The sequence below is a fragment of the Sminthopsis crassicaudata genome, chromosome 2, assembly GCF_048593235.1.
Source record: "Sminthopsis crassicaudata isolate SCR6 chromosome 2, ASM4859323v1, whole genome shotgun sequence".
NCBI lineage: Eukaryota > Metazoa > Chordata > Mammalia > Dasyuromorphia > Dasyuridae > Sminthopsis > Sminthopsis crassicaudata.
Window position 1 is genome coordinate 457,423,998 of NC_133618.1, and position 19,349 is coordinate 457,443,346.

Below are 19,349 nucleotides of genomic sequence, written 5' to 3' on the forward strand. Positions count from 1 at the left end.
AGAGACTGACAAGTGGGTGGATACGGCCCAAGGCAACACACACTGCCTAGCTTAGCTGGAGGGAGTGGAACTCAGCTCCAGGAAGTCCCAGAGAAGCGGAACCTTTGAACTAGGGACCGCGGTTTCTGGCAGACACTTCCAGTTTGAGCACAGGGGCTTCTCACGTCACCTGCTGCAGACATCCACTCCCCACCCGGACACATAGCCTGGGCTTCCTGCAGTCTTCACTATTCTACGCCCTCAAAGCACAGTAGTGCTAATCACCTCTGAGGCACTTCCAGGGAGGGGGTGGGGAACTCTCTCCCAGAGCTCTATCTTAGCTCCGGCGCAGGGGCCGCTGCATCCATCCAGTCTGGGAGGAAGCTGGTAAAGAAGTAAATAATTTCCTACCCCAGGGACAGACCCCAAAACATTTTTTTAAATATGAGCAAAAAAGCTAAAACTATAGATTCCTTCTACACAGAGAAAGAGCGGGTATCCAACCCCGAGGAAGTTGACAACAGAGAATCAACAGATAACAACCTAAAGGGGAACGATTCCTGCCCCCCATCACATAACTCTCTCCTAGAAGAAGCTCTTAAAAAATTGAGGGAGATCGAAGAAAAATGGGGAAAGGAAAGGGAAGCTATGAAATTGGAGTTGGAAAAAATAAAGAATTCACAAGAGATGCAGGGAAACAAAATTAGTGAATTAGAAAAGGTTAAAAAAACACAGGAAAGTAGGATTTCTGAATTGGAAAAGATAAAAAAGTCTCAAGAAAATAGAATTTCTGAATTGGAAAAAGAAAATAATTCTCAAAAAAAAAAAATTAGGGAAATGGAAAAAAATTCAATAGAGCAAAATAATTCATTTAAAAACGAAATTGGGCATTTACAAAAAGAACTAAAAACTGTGAAAGAAGAAAATAACTCCTTAAAAGTCAGGATGGAACAAATAGAAATGAATGATTCACAGAGAACCCAAGAATCAGTCAAACAAAACAAAAAAAATGAGAAGCTGGAGAACAACGTCAAATACTTACTGGGAAAATCTATAGACCTGGAAAATAGATCTAGGAGAGATAATCTGCGGATTATTGGACTTCCAGAAAACTATGACCAAAAAAAGAGCCTAGATTCTATTTTACAGGAAATTATCAAAGAGAACTGTCCAGAGATAATAGAAACAGAAGGGAAAGTAGATGTGGAAAGAATTCATCGAACTCCTTCTGAAATAGACCCTAAAAAAAGAACACCACGGAATATTGTGGCTAAGCTGCAGAATTACCACACAAAGGAGAAAATCCTGCAAGCAGCTAGAAAAAAACAATTTAAATACCAAGGTGCCACAATAAGGGTCACCCAAGATCTGGCTGCCTCCACATTAAAAGATAGAAGGGCCTGGAACCTGATATTCCGTAAGGCAAAAGATCAAGGACTGCAACCAAGAATGAACTACCCAGCTAAGTTTAGCATCTTTTTCCATGGAAGAAGATGGTCATTCAATGAAACAGAGGAATTCTATATGTTTCTAAGAAAAAAACCAGACTTAAACAAAAAATTTGATCTACATCCACAAGACTGAAGAGAAACAGAAAAAGGTACACAGAACCCTTGAGAACTGTAACTCTGTTGTGGGTATATAAAAAATACTCAAGGATAATTTGATTTTACTGATATAAAAGAAAAAAAGGGGGGTGTAGTAAAGGGAAGGAGGTCGGTTCAGAAAAAGGGGAAGGAGTGATAAAAAGAGGGAAACTACATCCCAGGAAGAGACATAGAAAATACACCATATCTGAGGGAACTTAGTGAGGGGGAGAATCATTGTGTGAATCTTACTCTCATCAGAAGAGGCTCAAAGAGTAAATAATTAACATATTTGTTTTTCAGAGAATTTTTCTCTCACCTCATTAAAAGGGGGGAGAGGAAAAGGGAAAAGGAAAAGGAGAATAAGTGAAGGGACTTGGAGGGAGGGGGGAGGGATCCTAAAAAAAAAAAAAAAAAAGAGGGAGGGTTGCGCGTCACAAGGGGGGTCTGTAAATTAAATATCGGGGAGGGGGATCAGGGGGGTCAAGGGAAAAAAGCATAATCTGGGGATAATACGATGGCAGGAAATACAGAATTAGTAATTTTAACTGTAAATGTAAATGGGATGAACGATCCCATCAAACGGAGACGGATAGCAGATTGGATCAAAAAGCAGAACCCTACAATATGTTGCCTACAGGAAATACACTTAAAGCAGGGAGATACATACAGAGTAAAGGTAAAAGGTTGGAACAGAGCCTATTATGCTTCAGGTAAAGCCAAAAAAGCAGGGGTAGCTATCCTTATCTCAGATCAAGCAAAAGCAGAAGTAGATCTTGTTAAAAAAGATAAGGAAGGAAACTATATCCTGCTGAAAGGTAGCATAAATAATGAAGCCATATCAATACTAAACATATATGCACCAAGTGGTATAGCATCTAACTTTCTAAAGGAAAAGTTAAGAGAACTGCAAGAAGAAATAGACAGTAAAACTATAATAGTGGGAGATCTCAACCTTGCACTCTCAGATTTAGACAAATCAAACCACAAAACAAACAAGAAAGAAATTAAAAAAGTAAATAGAACATTAGAAAAACTAGGTATGATAGACCTTTGGAGAAAACTGAATGGCAATAGGAAGGAATATACTTTCTTCTCAGCAGTTCATGGATCCTATACAAAAATTGACCATATATTAGGACATAAAGATCTCAAAATTAAATGTAGGAAGGCAGAAATAATAAATGCCTTCTTCTCAGATCACAATGCAATAAAAGCTACATTCAGTAAAAAGTTAGGGGTAAATAGACCAAAAAGTAATTGGAAACTGAATAATCTCATCTTAAAGAATGACTGGGTGAAAGAGCAAATTATAGAAACAATTAACAATTTCACCCAAGATAATGATAATGATGAGACATCATATCAAAATCTTTGGGATGCAGCTAAAGCAGTAATAAGGGGAAATTTTATATCTTTAGAGGCTTATTTGAAGAAAATTGAGAAAGAGAAGATTAACGAATTGGGCTTACAACTTAAAAGGCTAGAAAAAGACCAAATTATAAACCCCCAACCAAAAATTAAACTCGAAATACAAAAATTAAAAGGAGAAATCAATAAAATTGAAAGTAAAAAAACTATTGAATTAATAAATAAAACCAAGAGTTGGTTTTATGAAAAAGCCAATAAAATAGATAAACCTTTGGTAAATTTGATCAAAAAAAAGAAAGAGGAAAATCAAATTGATTGTCTTACAAATGAAAAGGGGGATCTTTCCACCAATGAAGAGGAAATTAGAGAAATAATAAGGAGTTACTTTGCCCAACTTTATGCCAATAAATTTGATAACTTAAGTGAAATGGATGACTTCCTCCAAAAATATAGGCTCCCTAGATTAACAGAGGAGGAGATAAATTGCTTAAATAGTCCCATTTCAGAAAAAGAAATAGAACAAGCTATTAATCAACTCCCCAGGAAAAAATCCCCAGGGCCAGATGGATTCACATGTGAATTCTACCAAACATTTAAAGAACAATTAGCCCCAATGTTATATAAATTATTTGAAAAAATAGGGGATGAAGGAGTCCTACCAAATTCCTTTTATGACACAGACATGGTACTGATACCTAAACCTGGTAGATCGAAAACTGAGAAAGAAAATTATAGACCAATCTCCTTAATGAATATTGATGCTAAAATCTTAAATAAGATATTAGCAAAAAGACTTCAGAAAATCATCTCCAAGATAATACACTATGATCAAGTAGGATTTATTCCAGGAATGCAGGGCTGGTTTAATATTAGGAAAACTATTAATATAATTGACCATATTAATAATCAAATTAATAAGAACCATATGATCATCTCAATAGATGCAGAAAAAGCATTTGACAAAATCCAACATCCATTCCTACTAAAAACTCTCGAGAGTATAGGAATAAATGGATTATTCCTTAGAATAATCAGGAGTATATATTTAAGACCATCAGTAAGCATAATATGCAATAGAAATAAACTGCAACCTTTCCCAGTAAGATCAGGAGTGAAACAAGGTTGCCCACTATCACCATTACTATTCAATATAGTACTAGAAACGCTAGCCTCGGCAATAAGAGCCGAGAAAGAGATTCAAGGAATTAGAGTAGGAAATGAGGAAATTAAACTATCACTTTTTGCAGATGACATGATGGTATACTTAGAGAACCCCAAAGACTCTGCTAAAAAGCTACTAGAAATAATTCAAAATTTCAGCAAAGTGGCAGGATACAAAATAAATCCACATAAATCCTCGGCATTTTTATATATCACTAACAAAATGCAACAGCAAGAGATACAAAGAGAAATTCCATTCCAAACAAATGTTGAGAGTATAAAATATTTGGGAATCCATCTACCAAAGAAAAGTCAGGAATTATATGAGAAAAATTACAAAACACTTGCCACAAAAATAAAATCAGATTTAAATAATTGGAAAGACATTCAGTGCTCTTGGATAGGCCGAGCGAATATAATAAAGATGACAATACTCCCCAAACTAATCTATTTATTTAGTGCTATACCAATCAGACTCCCAAGAAACTATTTTAATGACCTAGAAAAAATAACAACAAAATTCATATGGAAGAATAAAAGGTCAAGAATTGCAAGGGAACTAATGAAAAAAAACTCAGAGGAAGGTGGTGTAAGTGTACCTGATCTAAAGCTATATTATATAGCAGCAGTCACCAAAACCATTTGGTATTGGCTAAGAAATAGACCGGTAGATCAGTGGAACAGATTAGATACAAAGGACAAAAAAGGGTACATCTATAGCAATCTAATCTTTGACAAACCCAAAGATTCCAACATTAGGGATAAAAATTCATTATTCGGAAAAAACTGTTGGGAAAACTGGAAATTAGTATGGCAGAAATTAGATATGGATCCACACTTAACACCATATACCAAGATAAGATCAAAATGGGTCCATGATTTAGGCATAAAGAGGGAGATAATAAATAAATTAGAGGAACAGAGGATAATCTACCTCTCAGACTTGTGGAGGAGGAAGGAATTTATGACCAGAGGAGAACTAGAGATCATTATTGATCACAAAATAGAAGATTTTGATTACATCAAACTAAAAAGTTTCTGTACAAATAATACTAATGCAAACAAGATTAGAAGGGAAGTAACAAATTGGGAAAATATTTTTAAAAACAAAGGTTCTGACAAAGGTCTCATTTCCAAAATATATAGAGAACTGACCATAATTTATAAGAAACCGAACCATTCTCCAATTGATAAATGGTCAAAGGATATGAACAGACAATTCTCAGAGGAAGAAATTGAAACTATATCCACTCACATGAAAGAGTGTTCCAAATCACTACTGATCAGAGAAATGCAAATTAAGACCACTCTGAGATACCACTACACACCTGTCAGATTGGCTAAGATGACAGGAACAAATAATGACAAATGTTGGAGGGGATGTGGGGAAATTGGGACACTAATACATTGCTGGTGGAGTTGTGAAAGAATCCAGCCATTCTGGAGAGCAATCTGGAATTATGCCCAAAAAGTTATCAAACTGTGCATACCCTTTGACCCAGCAGCGCTACTACTGGGATTATATCCCAAAGAAATACTAAAGAGCGGAAAGAGACATATATGTGCCAAAATGTTTGTGGCAGCTCTTTTTGTTGTAGCTAGAAACTGGAAGATGAATGGATGTCCATCAGTTGGAGAATGGTTGGGTAAATTGTGGTATATGAAGGTTATGGAATATTATTGCTCGGTAAGAAATGACCAGCAGGAGGAATATAGAGAGGCCTGGAAAGACTTAAATCAACTGATGCTGAGTGAAATGAGCAGAACCAGAAGATCACTGTACACTTCAACAACAATACTGTATGAGGATGTATTCTGATGGAAGTGGAAATCTTCAACATAAAGAAGATCCAACTCACTTCCAGTTGATCAATGATGGACAGAAGTAGCTACACCCAGAGAAGAAACACTGGGAGGGGAATGTAAATTGTTAGCACTAATATCTGTCTGCCCAGGTTGCATGTACCTTCGGATTCTAAGGTTTATTGTGCAACAAGAAAATGATATTCACACACATGTATTGTACCTAGACTATATTGTAACACATGTAAAATGTATGGTATTGCCTGTCGTCGGGGGGAGGGAATAGAGGGAGGGGGGGTAATTTGGAAAAATGAATACAAGGGATAATATTATAAAATATATATATATATATATATATATAATAAAAAAAAAGAAAAAAAAATAAAATGTGAACAGGACATGTATCAAAAAATAAACAGATCTTTCCATTGATCACAACCCAAAAGCTAGGACATTAAAAGATTTTCAATTTGCTACATGAAATACATTAGTTTATTACCATGTGGACCGATGACTTCTGGCTCTATATCAGCCTCATTGACATAAGGAAAATCATATGACCTTTAACATCCCCTCAAAGAGTCAAGTCATTTTACCATCAATAAGCATCTAAGTTCCATATCCCCACTCTACCTCCCAATAAGGCAACACGCCTTCTGACTTACTAACTCCTGGTTTTCTTCCTTTCTTCACCAATCACTCACCATCACAGAAATATGCAGGATGTGCATCTGCTCATCTACAATCTCTGAGGGCTCTTGGAGAGTGGGAGGGGTGGCCCTTGATAGCTGCCCAGCACTGCCCATGGAGACGTGGAAATAGAGGGTGCCATTTTCTAGCCACTGCTGCCGCCAATGCACCAAGGAAATGTCCGCTGCTGTTCCTGACATTTCTAGAAGAGACAAAAGGCAAGTAGCTGGATTAACTGGATGGCTCATATTCAGTGTTCTGAAGACAATTGTGAGGGAGGTAGCATAATAAACAGCTTTTTTTTTTTGTGGCACCAAGTTTAGACTGTAAAATTGACTTTAGTCACCTTTCAGGTTGAATATGCATAATGAAAAGAAACTAAGTAGAGCACTGAATTATGTGATCTTTAATAAGTCATTTTCTCTCCCTCAGTCTTGGTTCCATTGTAATAAAAATACTAGCTCACATTTATATATGGCTTTAAAGTTTAAAAAAAAAAAACTTTATTTTCTCACAACAATAACATGATGTATATAGAACTAGAGCACCAAAAATTAAACTATAAGCTCAGTGACGACAGAGACTATGTGTCCTTTCAACTTTTCATTCCTCATAGTATTCTGTATATAGTGCATACTTAATGTTTATAGAATTAAATCCCTGTTTTACAGATGAAACAAATGAAATACTAAAAGATCAAGTGACTAGTCTTGGCTCACACAACTGAAAAATAGGAGTTCAAAGGGAACTTACAGCCTAAGAAATTAAATAAAGTGATTAAATGAACAAATTTTTATCTAACTTAGAAGGTGGGTTTTTGTTTTTGTTGTTTTGTTTTATTTTTTAGTAGTAGACTTGGTGAGCTATTATCCTTATTTTTCTCAATATCAGTATTACAGTTGCACAAAATTCTTCTTTTCATTGTAAATGGGAAATTGCAGAACAGAATCTGAAATATAAACTCTTAACACTTCCAATTGACCTAATTGTACTAAAAATTAATAAGAGTAAAAATAATAAAATGCTTGAATAGTTTTATAGAATGGGATCTTAATGAAACATAAATATAAAATAATAATTGCTATTTAAGAGATCTCTGACTTTAGGGGTTGCCAGATTTCTTTTAGAAATGCTTTAGTATTGTATTAATTTGTGATATTAGTATTCTTTTGGCACAGCTTCATAGGCTATTAAAATATTATCATCAATGAAAGTATGGGTCATATGTTGACATTCCTTAAATCTGGATTCTAGGTCAGTCTATCACCACATTTGCTTTCTTTGGAAATGTCATTTATTCTCTCTGTTTCTGTTTCTCTACCTGCAAAATGAGTAGTGAGGTGGGTGCCCTAGATAATGCCTAAGGTTCATTCTATAGCTAAAATCCTTTTATTCAAAACCTAAAAGGTCAGTGATTTTATTGGTATTGATATTCCTTTCACCTATGTAAAGTATAGCCTCTCTTCAGCATGGTAAACTATTCGAAAATGTTTATCATCCAAACAAAACAAAATATAAAAAAGGCATCACAGGATAATAGATGCAGAACTGAAAAGGATTTCAGAAGTTATCTGATATTCCTCAGCCATTTTACACATGAGAAAATTAAAGCTCCCAAATTTTCAGTGACAAATAAAGATATATAGACAGAAAACAAACAAACAAACAAACAAACAAACAAACAAAAAAACAAAATAACAACAACAAACAAACAAATAAACACTGACACAGGATTTGAATCTAAGTTGGCTAAGTAAAGACAGTACAGGACCTGGAGTAAAGAAGATCTGAGTTCAAATCCAGCCTGGCACACTTATTTATGTAATCCTGAGCAACTGTTTACCTCAATTTTCTCATCTGTAAAATAAGCTGAAAAAAAATGATAAACCACTCTAGTTATCTTTACCAAGAAACCCCCAATTGAGATTACAAAGAGTTGAACATGTTTTAAACAACCAAATAACAAACAATAAAACCTGTGAATCCAGAGCAACAGCTCTTTCCTTTACTATCACCCTGTAGCTCACCTGGTATGAAACCCATTGAAATTTAATTACACTGATTTTCAGACAAGGAGACTCAAAACCATTCTTACTAGAAGTTATTCTCTGCTGCCAAAAGCTCTATGAAACAAGGGTCACATCTATGCTGCAAGTAGACACTGGAGTGGGACTATGGTAGAAAACAACCTACATTTTAATATTCTTTATTCTAGAGATATTAACCAGTTCTAACATTCTTTGTTCTAAATTTCCTACATTACCAGAAAAAAAATGAATACATTATTATCTTAAAAAAGATTTTTGAAAGAAAACTACCAACTACAAGTTCACAATCAAAATAAAGCTTAGTACAGTCCCAGGCAGAGTAGTTTTATTTTATTTTATTTTAACTTTACAGAAGTTTGTTGACTAGTACTTCTAGAGATGCACCCACTTTGAGGACAACATTTTTAACTTGAATTGGAGTAAATTTGAAAATAAAAGATCCAAATTTAAATAATGAAATGCATTCAAGAAACAAGTATTCAGTTGATTATCTTTTGAGTAAGAAACTACATGTTCAGAAAGAAAAAAATTAAACCACATTATTTTAGACCTGCATAATAGAAGCTGTGAAAGAGCCAATAGGTAGCAGAAACATGGGTAAAATCACAATAATAATCAATATATCCAGAGGTGTATTATGAAATGAGTTCCTCTTCACAAAATTATTGACTATAGATTTTCCCTAGAGGCTAAGAAATCTGCTTTTGAATCTTGCCTCATATACTGGTTAGTTGTGTGAGCTTAGGTAAGTCATTTACCTTCTATGGGAGTATTTACCCATCTGTATAATGAGTCAGCTGTCTTTCCATTTTAACTCTATGATATCAGTTTTTGTATTGCTCAGTGGGGGCAGCTAGATGGCCCAATGTATTGAGCATCAGCCCTGAAGTCAGGAAGACCTGAGGTCAAATTTGATCTCAGACACTTAACACTTCCTAGCTGTGTGACCCTGGGCAAGTCAATTAACTCCAATTGCCTCAGGGGAAAAAGTTATGTATTTCTTATAAGGTCTTTATGAAATCATGTGAGATTAATGAGTTATATAAATTTATTAAAATATTATGAAGTTAATGATATTCAATATCAAAAATATTTCTATGGCTCTTCCAGTTCTAGGAAAATCTAGCTGATAAAAATTCTTTCTATTAGCATGTGCCTTAAATAAAACTAAAATAAAATGTAGTGGAAACAAAGTTTATGTTAGGACTTCCTGCCTCCATCCCACATGGAAGTAAATTTTCTTAACCGCCTAGCCAAGAGCTTTTAATCTTTACATTAATGAAGTTTTATTTGTACAGTAACTTCCTAGAAGGTATTGAGGACTCTGATCTTTCCCTTTTAGGGAAATTCTTCCCATTTCAGGAAGGTAGAAAATAATTTCATCTAATGTTAAGGATATGAGAACACAAGGAGATTTTTGTGACTTATCTAAGATGCTTGAGTTCTAAGTTTGGAGTGACAACATTTAATCTTCCTACCCAGCAGAGAAGATTCCCTAATAGGTATGTGTGGGGAAACAATAACAATAACATCCTTAGATTCAGGAGATCTTCCTACATATTTTAGTATTACCATTTCTTATCTCAGTTACATTCTTGGGCCATCAGTTTCCCCATTTGTAAAATGGAAAGAAAAAGGTTGAAACTGATGATTTCTAAGTCCTTTATACTGCTAATAGTCTCAAAGTTACAATTGGAGACAGCAGTGGATTTGGAATAAAAGGATATGGTACCTAAAACACATTACCAGATACCTAGAATCCATGTGATGTGGGTGAAACACTTTACCTTTCTGGGCTTCATTTCTTTATCTAGGATTTGAAATCAATATTTTCTAAGGGCAGTTGGATGATGTGATAAATAGTCAATTAGAGTCATACTTGGAGTTCAAATATAGCCTCAGATACCAGCTGTATGACCTTGAACAGTTATTTAATCTCTACCTCAATTTTCTCAACTGTAAAATGGAGATTATAATAGTGCCTACCTTGAAGAGTTACCTTGGGTCAAATGAAATAATACTTGGAAAGCATTTTGTACAATGCTGGGCATATAGTAGGTATTATATCAAAATCTATATCCTTCCCAGTCCCCTCTTCATTCTGAGGTGACTTCTTACTCTAAAAACATGATCCTACAAATAGGATTGGTAGAAAATCAGGCTGGATTACTTTGGGGAAATTAAATATTGTTTGATTATAAGGTGTTTCCTGGAGGGAAGGGAAGGAGAATACACACACACATAAATTATATATTCATACATATGTGTAAATATATATATATATATATATATTTACACAAATGTTTTTCTAGTAATGCTGTATTACTATGAATTTTTCATTCTTCTAAGGTGTGTGTGACATATAGGACTAAGTAGAGAGATTCACAATGGGCACAAACACAGAACAGCATATATCCTATGACAATCCATGTTCATAAATTAGAACAAGAAATATCACTGAAGAAGTAAATGCTCCCCCAAAAGGTGGTGGGTGAGTCATTTGAAGAAAGAGAATAATAGATCTCAAGTTCTATAGAGATACCCATGGAAAAGACCCAGATGAAGGCTCTAGCATAGCAGGTATAAGAACAAGGATGTATAGACAAGAATTATATAGGATTAAAAAAAAACATGAATAGATTATAATCTTCCCTGTGAAGTAAATAACCCATATTGATGAGCTCACAGATCATCAACATAGAAGGGTCTCCCCAGCTTTCACATTAGACTTTTATAGTCTTGATTCTTAGGTTTCCTTCAACTCTGATATTCTATGTTTTTGATTTTGACTAGGATCTCTTCTAACTCTAAAATTCTAGGCCTCCATGATTCCCCTGCCAACTATGTTTTGCATCTGATTGTAAAAGTGTTTTAAAAGGGTCACAGCTCTGTAGGTTCAGTGGGCCTCACATAAGCTGCTTTCCTCTTCACTCAGGGCCCCAGTCAATCAGCTCCCTATTGCCCTGGTTCTGTGCTAAGCCCTGAGGCTGTGTCCCAGCAAGAAGCAAGGTTAGGCCATTAAGGTAAACTTCCTTGCTCAGCACCCAGCTAATTATTCTATCAATCTATGCAAGGCAATGGCAGGAGTTGCTCTGCTTGGCAGACCCAGACAGAAATATGCTCCCTGGATTGACCTAAACAGTTTCCCACTCCAGATCCCTGGGAGTGGAGGAACAGAGAGTGAGAATTCCCCATCACATCCATCCTCATCTGTGTATGGATGGAGAAAGCAACCGAAGTGATATGAGGTATGGTAAAATTCCTTGTATGTAATGAACAACTTCTACAGGGATGCAGCTCATTCAACCCCACCCACTCTCTCTCCTTCTTATGACAGCTATTTCCTGATGGAGACTCATCTCTCAAGGTTAATTGGTGGCCATTGCCTACTTTATTCTCCTTTTTAAGAGCAAATATTCCTAGGAATGGTATTCTTATTTTTCCTAGGAATTAGCTCTATAAGATGAGTATAAGAAATTTTAGAACTTAGACTAATGGAACATAAAACATAAAACTTCCAAATCTATATCTGGAAGGAACCTTATTGAGTGAGAAGTTCAAGCCCTCCTCCTATTGTTTACATATGAAAGTACCCAGTAGCCCATATATAGAAAATTATTTATTCATAGTAATTTAATGGCAAAGACATTAAATTGGCCTTTTTTTTAAAATCTAGCTCAGAATTATAAGGTTAACAAAAGGGTAACTGTTGAGTCAGGAAAGGATCTTCTTGAGGTTTGCATTTTAGAAAACATTCAGTTCTGGCAAATGTCAAAGGTAAACAACTGTGAACATAGTGAATATTGAATCAGCACAATGTCTCAGGACTCTCTTTTCAGCATGGAAAAAAAAAAAAAAAAAACTCTTTTTCAAAGAAAGAAAAATATCCAATGGCCCCAAAGCAAGGAAACTTCCTGAAATGCAGCAGAGGTCCTTGTCCAGATAATCCAGCCCTTCATCCATTTAAAAAAAAAAAAAAGGTCAAAGAGATAGTGAATGTAAGAGAAAGGCCAGACCTAGATTTCCCGCTGATTGATTTTCCAATTGCATTTTCTCTTTTATATTTCTTCATTCGTTACATATAAACATTTCATTGAAGTCTTCAAGTCATATTACAATCAAACTTGAAGCAAAGGGGGACTAAACGCATTTGGTCGGGAACCAAGACGATTCCCATAAAAGCAGATTATGCTGACATGATGAATATAAAATGAAACAGCAGATATTAAAGTTGGAGAATTGTTACTCCATGCCTTCCGGCTCTGTGCTGACTACAGTCTCTGCTTCACTCCCACCCCCATCCTTTGTTTGACTGAAATCATAAAGAACACAGTGATGGCCTTTTTGACTCTTACTGTTTTCCCCAGTAGGCTATCCTTGAAATATTCAGCAAGCTCAAATCCCCTCAAACTTCCTATCCAAGGTATCCTCTGAGTCTAAAATTTTATACAATTATATGGATAGGTGGCCTCCAAGGCCCCTTCTATTTCTAATACTTTTTATGTTCTAAGGTCTCTACCAGCTTTAACATTCAAGGTTTGTATGATGCTAAGACTAGCAAGAAGATTCAAACTATATCAATAATTCTAGACAAGGATATATGCTTCTTTATTTGTAATGGATGGCTGCTTTTCCTTGCTAAAATCAATTATGCTTTTCTTTTTAATGCATCTGCTTTTTTTTCTCCTAATCTGTGGAGTTTATATTTTAATTTAATTTCTGAAAGTTATTTTTATTATAAACTATTTTGCTCAGACTAAGTCATCTTGGTAACACCTCCTATATGGATAACTATTACATATGGTATTTGGGAAAACATGTTGATTCTCCAATGGATGGTTTGCAAAAGATCAAAGAAACCTCATAAAGAGAACTTGAATGAGACATAATATCACCTTAGATGTGTCATGAGACATGCTTAGAAAGAGTCTGAGAAATAATAAAAAGAGGTAGAGAGAAACAACAACCATCACTCTTATTCCCTTCCCCATACCAAATTATTTGTCAAATATAATTGATTCTACCTCCACAGAATTTCTCACATTTATTTCCTTCTTTATGCTTACCCTGAAAACACCCTACTTCAGATCTTCATCATACTTCACATGGCCATGGCAATAGTTGGCCAGGAAACATTTCTTAAGTGCTTTCAAATGATCTAACTGATTCAAGTGTTTTCACTATCCAAACTTTCTTCCCCACATGCTAAAGTGATATTTCAAAGCAGAGGTCTGACTATGTGACTCTCCAGCTCAATGAATCAATGAAGTCCTTGTAATATATTAATATATTAATCGTTGTACTAAAACATAGTGATGCAACACAAAAGCAAAGACAATCCCTCACTTCAAGAAGATTTTATCCCAAATGAAAAAAGACACATGGGGGGAGGTGGTCAGGGAAAGATACTTTTTTTCTGGAATCTATATGGGTAGGCAGATGGCAATGGGAACAAAGTAGTTTAACATATCCAGTTAAAAAGAAATAAAGGAGTTAATTTGATGGTTTATGGAGGGAGCTGGGTGATCGAAAAGCCATGAGAAACTGTTAAGAAAACTTCTAAAATCTCCTGAGGCTCCTCACTACACCTTCCTACTATCTTTGCAGGGTGACTACATTCAATCTCGAGCCAAACTATCTTAATTCCCCTCCTTAGGTTTTGGGTGCCATTAGGCTACTTACATGTGGTAAAACATGAGGTGTTTATTCTATTCCATCTGAGATTTACAAGGTGAAGGGTCCATTGTTTATGTTTCAGCTGACTGAAAATTTCCAGATTACATGTCCAAGAAATTATGCCCAGGAGGTCGAGGATGCCTCCATTGTCCATCTTTATAAAGATAAAGTGAATAGATCCTGATAATTACAAAGGAGTCTCTATCTTAATCATTGATGGAAAGATTCTTGACAGTCTTCCTAAATAGGCTGACCCTATAGCTAGGAAAAAAAGTCATTTACCTGAGAGCCAATGTGGCTTCAGAAAGAGCCGAGGAACAGCCAATATGGTGTTTGACAACTCCACGAAAAATTCCAGGAGCAGAACAGAGATCTGTATATAACATTTGTAGATCTGACCAAGGCCTTTTATATATTCGGTGATGAGCCTTATGGAAAATTATATCCAGATTTGGTTGCCCAGTGAAGTTCATCAGTATTGTATGTCACTTGGATTCTAGACAATGGGCAATGCTCTTGAGTTTTCCCATCACCAAGCTTCCATCACACAAAACAAGACTCTCTGCTTGCTCCCATGCTTTTTATCAGGATGTTTTTAGCCATGTTGTCAAATGCCTTCAATGAAAACACACATGGAATAAAACTCAGCTTCTGCACTGCTAACAAATTCTTTAATTTGAAAACACTGCAAGCCAAAACTAAAGTAAAGGAGTGCTGGTGCATGAGAAGGTGCTGTGCTCTAAGAGAAAAGCAGAATTGAATTAGCCCAGAAGAAACATGAGATATGCAAAATTAGCGATGTTACCCCAAATGTTCATATAGACGATTTCTGTCCGACTAATGGCAGAAAACTCTGAATTCATATTGGTCATATCAACCACAGTCAGACACACCATTAACTTGACTCCAACACAGTGATGCCATTTTGGTCCTCTTCAAGAATAAAGGACAACAACCAATCAAATAACATTTCATCTCCGAGGTCTATGTTTTTTATAGAATGTGTCTCCACACTTGGAGTTTTTTCCCTCCTTTCCTCCTCCTTCTAAATACTTTAAAGGCTCAAATCAAATGCCATATCCTTTAAAAATCCATCCCTGATTCCTTCACATTTTAGCACTTTATCCTTCCCCAAATCTCTTTGTATTTACTTTCTATATAACCCATATTTACTTATCTGTGAGCATGTTGTAACAGTGTTTATTCTTGTAAATCTTTAAAGATTGATTCTCTAGGAAAAAATAACATATAGACAACATCTTTTCCAATTTTAATTCTCATTATTAAACTTTTCCCACCATTTTCTTTAGTCTTGACAACCAACAAAATAATAAATCAAATCCTGATTTGGGGTTTTTGCTGATTTTCAAGATATAAATGTTCACAATGAAAATTTATTAATCAGTTCTCCTCAAACAGTTTGAGTTCACTACAGCTCCTTGTGGTTAGGAATACTAGTTCCTTGAGACTAGGAAACTTTTGTAGAGGTATTCCTACCTAAAACCTTGAAAAGTGCTTGTCTCAAAAAAATATAAACAATACATATATGTATATATATATATATATATATATATATATATATATATATATATACATGGTTTTGTTTTTCTATTTACAAGTTTAAAAAAGATTTTAATAGATTTAAGTGAATACATATGTATACATGTATATAAACATGTATTTGCATATGTATGTATAAAAACCTATATAAATGTCTCTCCCTCTTGCTTATAACAAACAATAAAGGGGGTGTGGCAATAAAACTAACATATCAATCTGACATTATATGCAATGTTCCACACTTTCAGTCTTTCACCTCAGCAAAGAAGTGTTGGGGTGATTTGCCTTCATATATTGCTCATTGAGGACCAAGTTGTGCTCTTTTAATTTCATGACATTTAGCTTTGACTGTTTGCTTTCCATTTGTATTTTTGTAATCAATATATAGTTTCACTAGTTTTGCTTATTTTGATTCATGTCAGTTAATGTCTTTCAATTTTTTTATTTACCATATATATTATTTCTTATACAATAGTAATATTCCATGACATTCATGTACCACAACTTTGTTGGCTATTCCTTTAAATCCTTGGACATCTTTGTTTCTTGTTCTTTTCTAGTACATTCAAAAACAAAATGATTTCATTAAATATTTTTGTGTTTATGGAGCCTTTAAAAATCATTAATTCCCTTGGGGTTATATGTCTAGTAGCTGAATCTCTGGGTAAAAAGATATGAACATTTTAGCTTCTTTTTGAGGAGATATAATTTAGAATTATATATAAATATATAACTATTTTCCAAAATAGATAAACCAATTCAAAACTCTACTAGCCTTAACTATTCTCACTTTTCATGCAATTTCCAGTCTTCCAGTTACAAGTGAAACTTAAGTTATTATCAACAATTTGCATCATTATTTAATGTGATAATATATGCTTGTTAATTGAAGGATTGAATAGGAATAGGTTGATGCACTGCCATCTCTGCAGCTAGCTGTTCTGTGACCCTAGTATAATTACTTCACATCAGCAATTGGTCTAAAGATTCCCACTTAAATAGGAATACAGAATCTCCAACAGATTTAGAGAAAAAAAGGTGATAAATCAAAATCTCACAGTTCAATTGATTCAATTTAACCAATCAACAAAAATCAGGTTTGCAACAAATAAACTCTGTGGCTTTTAGGGGAGTTACTTCCTTTTGGCCTCAAGTTCCTCATTCAATAATGAATGATTCTATCTGACATTTTATAATGTTATGTAAGTTAGTTTTTCTAGGTCTTCTCATCTAGAAAATGACAAATATTAGATGACTCCAGACCTTTAAGGTCCTCTTTAACTCTAAATTTATAAATAGGAATTTATTGAGTAGTGAGTTAGGTGTTTTGAAGGATTAAAAAAAAATAGAAGATATGGTCCCTGACCTCAAAGATCTTATATTTTATATATTGAAAAGTATCAATTATGTATAATAAAAACATCGAACTAAGAGGTACAAAGAAGTATCATGCTCCTAGAGAATCAAAGGTCTTACTTTGGACAAAGAAATCTGTAGAAGACTTCTTACAAGGGGTTACAATTAAACTGGAGCTTTAAAGAATTAAGCAGAAGCAGTTGGGTAAGTATGGGTGAGGGAGAAGAGTCCATATATAAGACATGGCTAAGAAACAGGTTAAATACTAGAATTAGTAAAGTAAAAATAAGAAGAAAAGAGAATGAAGGAGCTGTCTTGACTGGGACAGAAGAAGGTTTTTATCTAATAACTCAACAGCAAGTAATTTTAGATGAAAATTAAGAGTATAGGACAATCGAAAAAATGTTTAATTTAAAGTTAAGGAACCTGAATATGAATTCCAATTCTCTCACTTAACAGTTCTATAGTAACAATTTATTTCATCTAACTGACCTACATCTTCTGATCTGTGAAATTGAAATCACATTTTTTAAACCTACTTATCTCATAAAATTCCTTGAGTCAGGAGGACTCATCTTTGTGAGTTCAAATCTGTCCTAAAATACTTAGTAACTGTGTGATCCTGGGCAAGTCCTTTAATCTTGTTTGCCTCAATTTTCTCATATATAAAAGGAGTTGGAGAAGTAAATAAAAACCACTTTTGTATCTTTGTCAAGAAAATCTTAAAAGGGGTCACAACTGAAAAATGACTAAAGAACAAAAATCATGGAAATCTAAATTGCTTTACTATTTGTTGTTGTTAACTATAGAGTCCCTTATTATAGATTCCTGAAAGGAGAATGAAGAGTAAATATTGCAGTTTCTTGAGCAGAAAAAAGTATTAATAAAAAAATGACTATATACAAATCTTTATCAAGTGGCTATATCCAGAACACATGGCTAGGAAAAAGAAATTGGAAGAGTAGGAACCAGAAAACCAGGGAAATAACTATTATTACTGAGGAAAGTGTTTTCTTGTAATGTTATGAACTGAATATTGAAAAGTTGGGTGGTGTAGTAATAAATAAAAAGCCAAACTTAGTTTCTGAAAGACATGGGTCCATGTGTCACTCTGACCCATACAGTGCATGTCACCCTGAGTTTCATTTATGTTGGTTTTGCCAGAAAATTTTCCAACAAAATCAATGACCAAGAGGCACTGCTCTGCATTGGGAAAGGGAGTACCACAGCTATATTTGTATTTTGTTCCTATACTACATTGCAAGCTTCAGTTATTTATTTATTTTCACAAATTTCCCCTACCACTTAGCATTGTGTTCTCTGAGGAAGGAGAATAGGATGTTATGATTTAGTATGGATGTGTATTATATTACACTGCATTAATTCAAATGTCTGATTGCATGGATCTATATTAGCAAAGTATAGTGGTAGCAAATAGAATGGAGAGAAAAGTATGACAGTGGGAAAGAAAAAAAGTGGCATAACTTGGTAGATGATTAGAGTAAACAAAGGAGAAATCTATAACCCATTTGTTTTGAACAATTTCTATTTAAATATAATATTGATTGTTTTTATGTCACCTAAACTCTACATCAGTTTTTTTTTCTTTTCTCCTTACCAGATAACAATTCTATGTTAGAAAGAATTACATTATAGAGAAAGAGAATTAATAGTTCTTTTTTGTTTGTTTGTTTGTTTTTGTTTTTTCTGAGGCTGGGGTTAAGTGACTTGCCCAGGGTCACACAACTAGTTAGTGTTAAGTGTCTGAGACCAAATTTGAACTCAGGTCCTCCTGAATTCAAGGCTGGTGCTCTATCCACTGCACCACCTAACTGCCCCGAGAATTAATAGTTCAGAAAAAAAAAAAAAAAACTAATATGATAAAAAAGATACACAGTTTTTCATATCCCTTGTCTGTAAAAAAAAGTCAGGGATATGAGTGGACCTTCATTCATATATCCTTTTATAGTCAAATTTGATCATTATAACCTCAGGGTATGTGGGGTTGATCTTTTTGTTATTATTCTTTCTTTTTATATTTCTGCAATCATTTTGTATTTTATTTTCCTATGTCTGCTTACTTTGATTTGTATCAGTTCATATGTCTTCCCATGCTTCT

At 34.5% G+C, this 19,349-nt stretch overlaps 1 protein-coding gene across 1 annotated transcript in view; it reads right to left on the reverse strand.

The window, feature by feature from the left end:
* ASTN2 (astrotactin 2) overlaps positions 1 to 19,349 on the reverse strand; it is a 1,161,487-nt gene that overhangs the window by 962,833 nt on the left and 179,305 nt on the right. Inside the window, 1 exon segment of the mRNA XM_074292901.1 lies at positions 6,605 to 6,792. Within this exon segment, the coding sequence (XP_074149002.1) occupies positions 6,605 to 6,792 (188 nt within the window).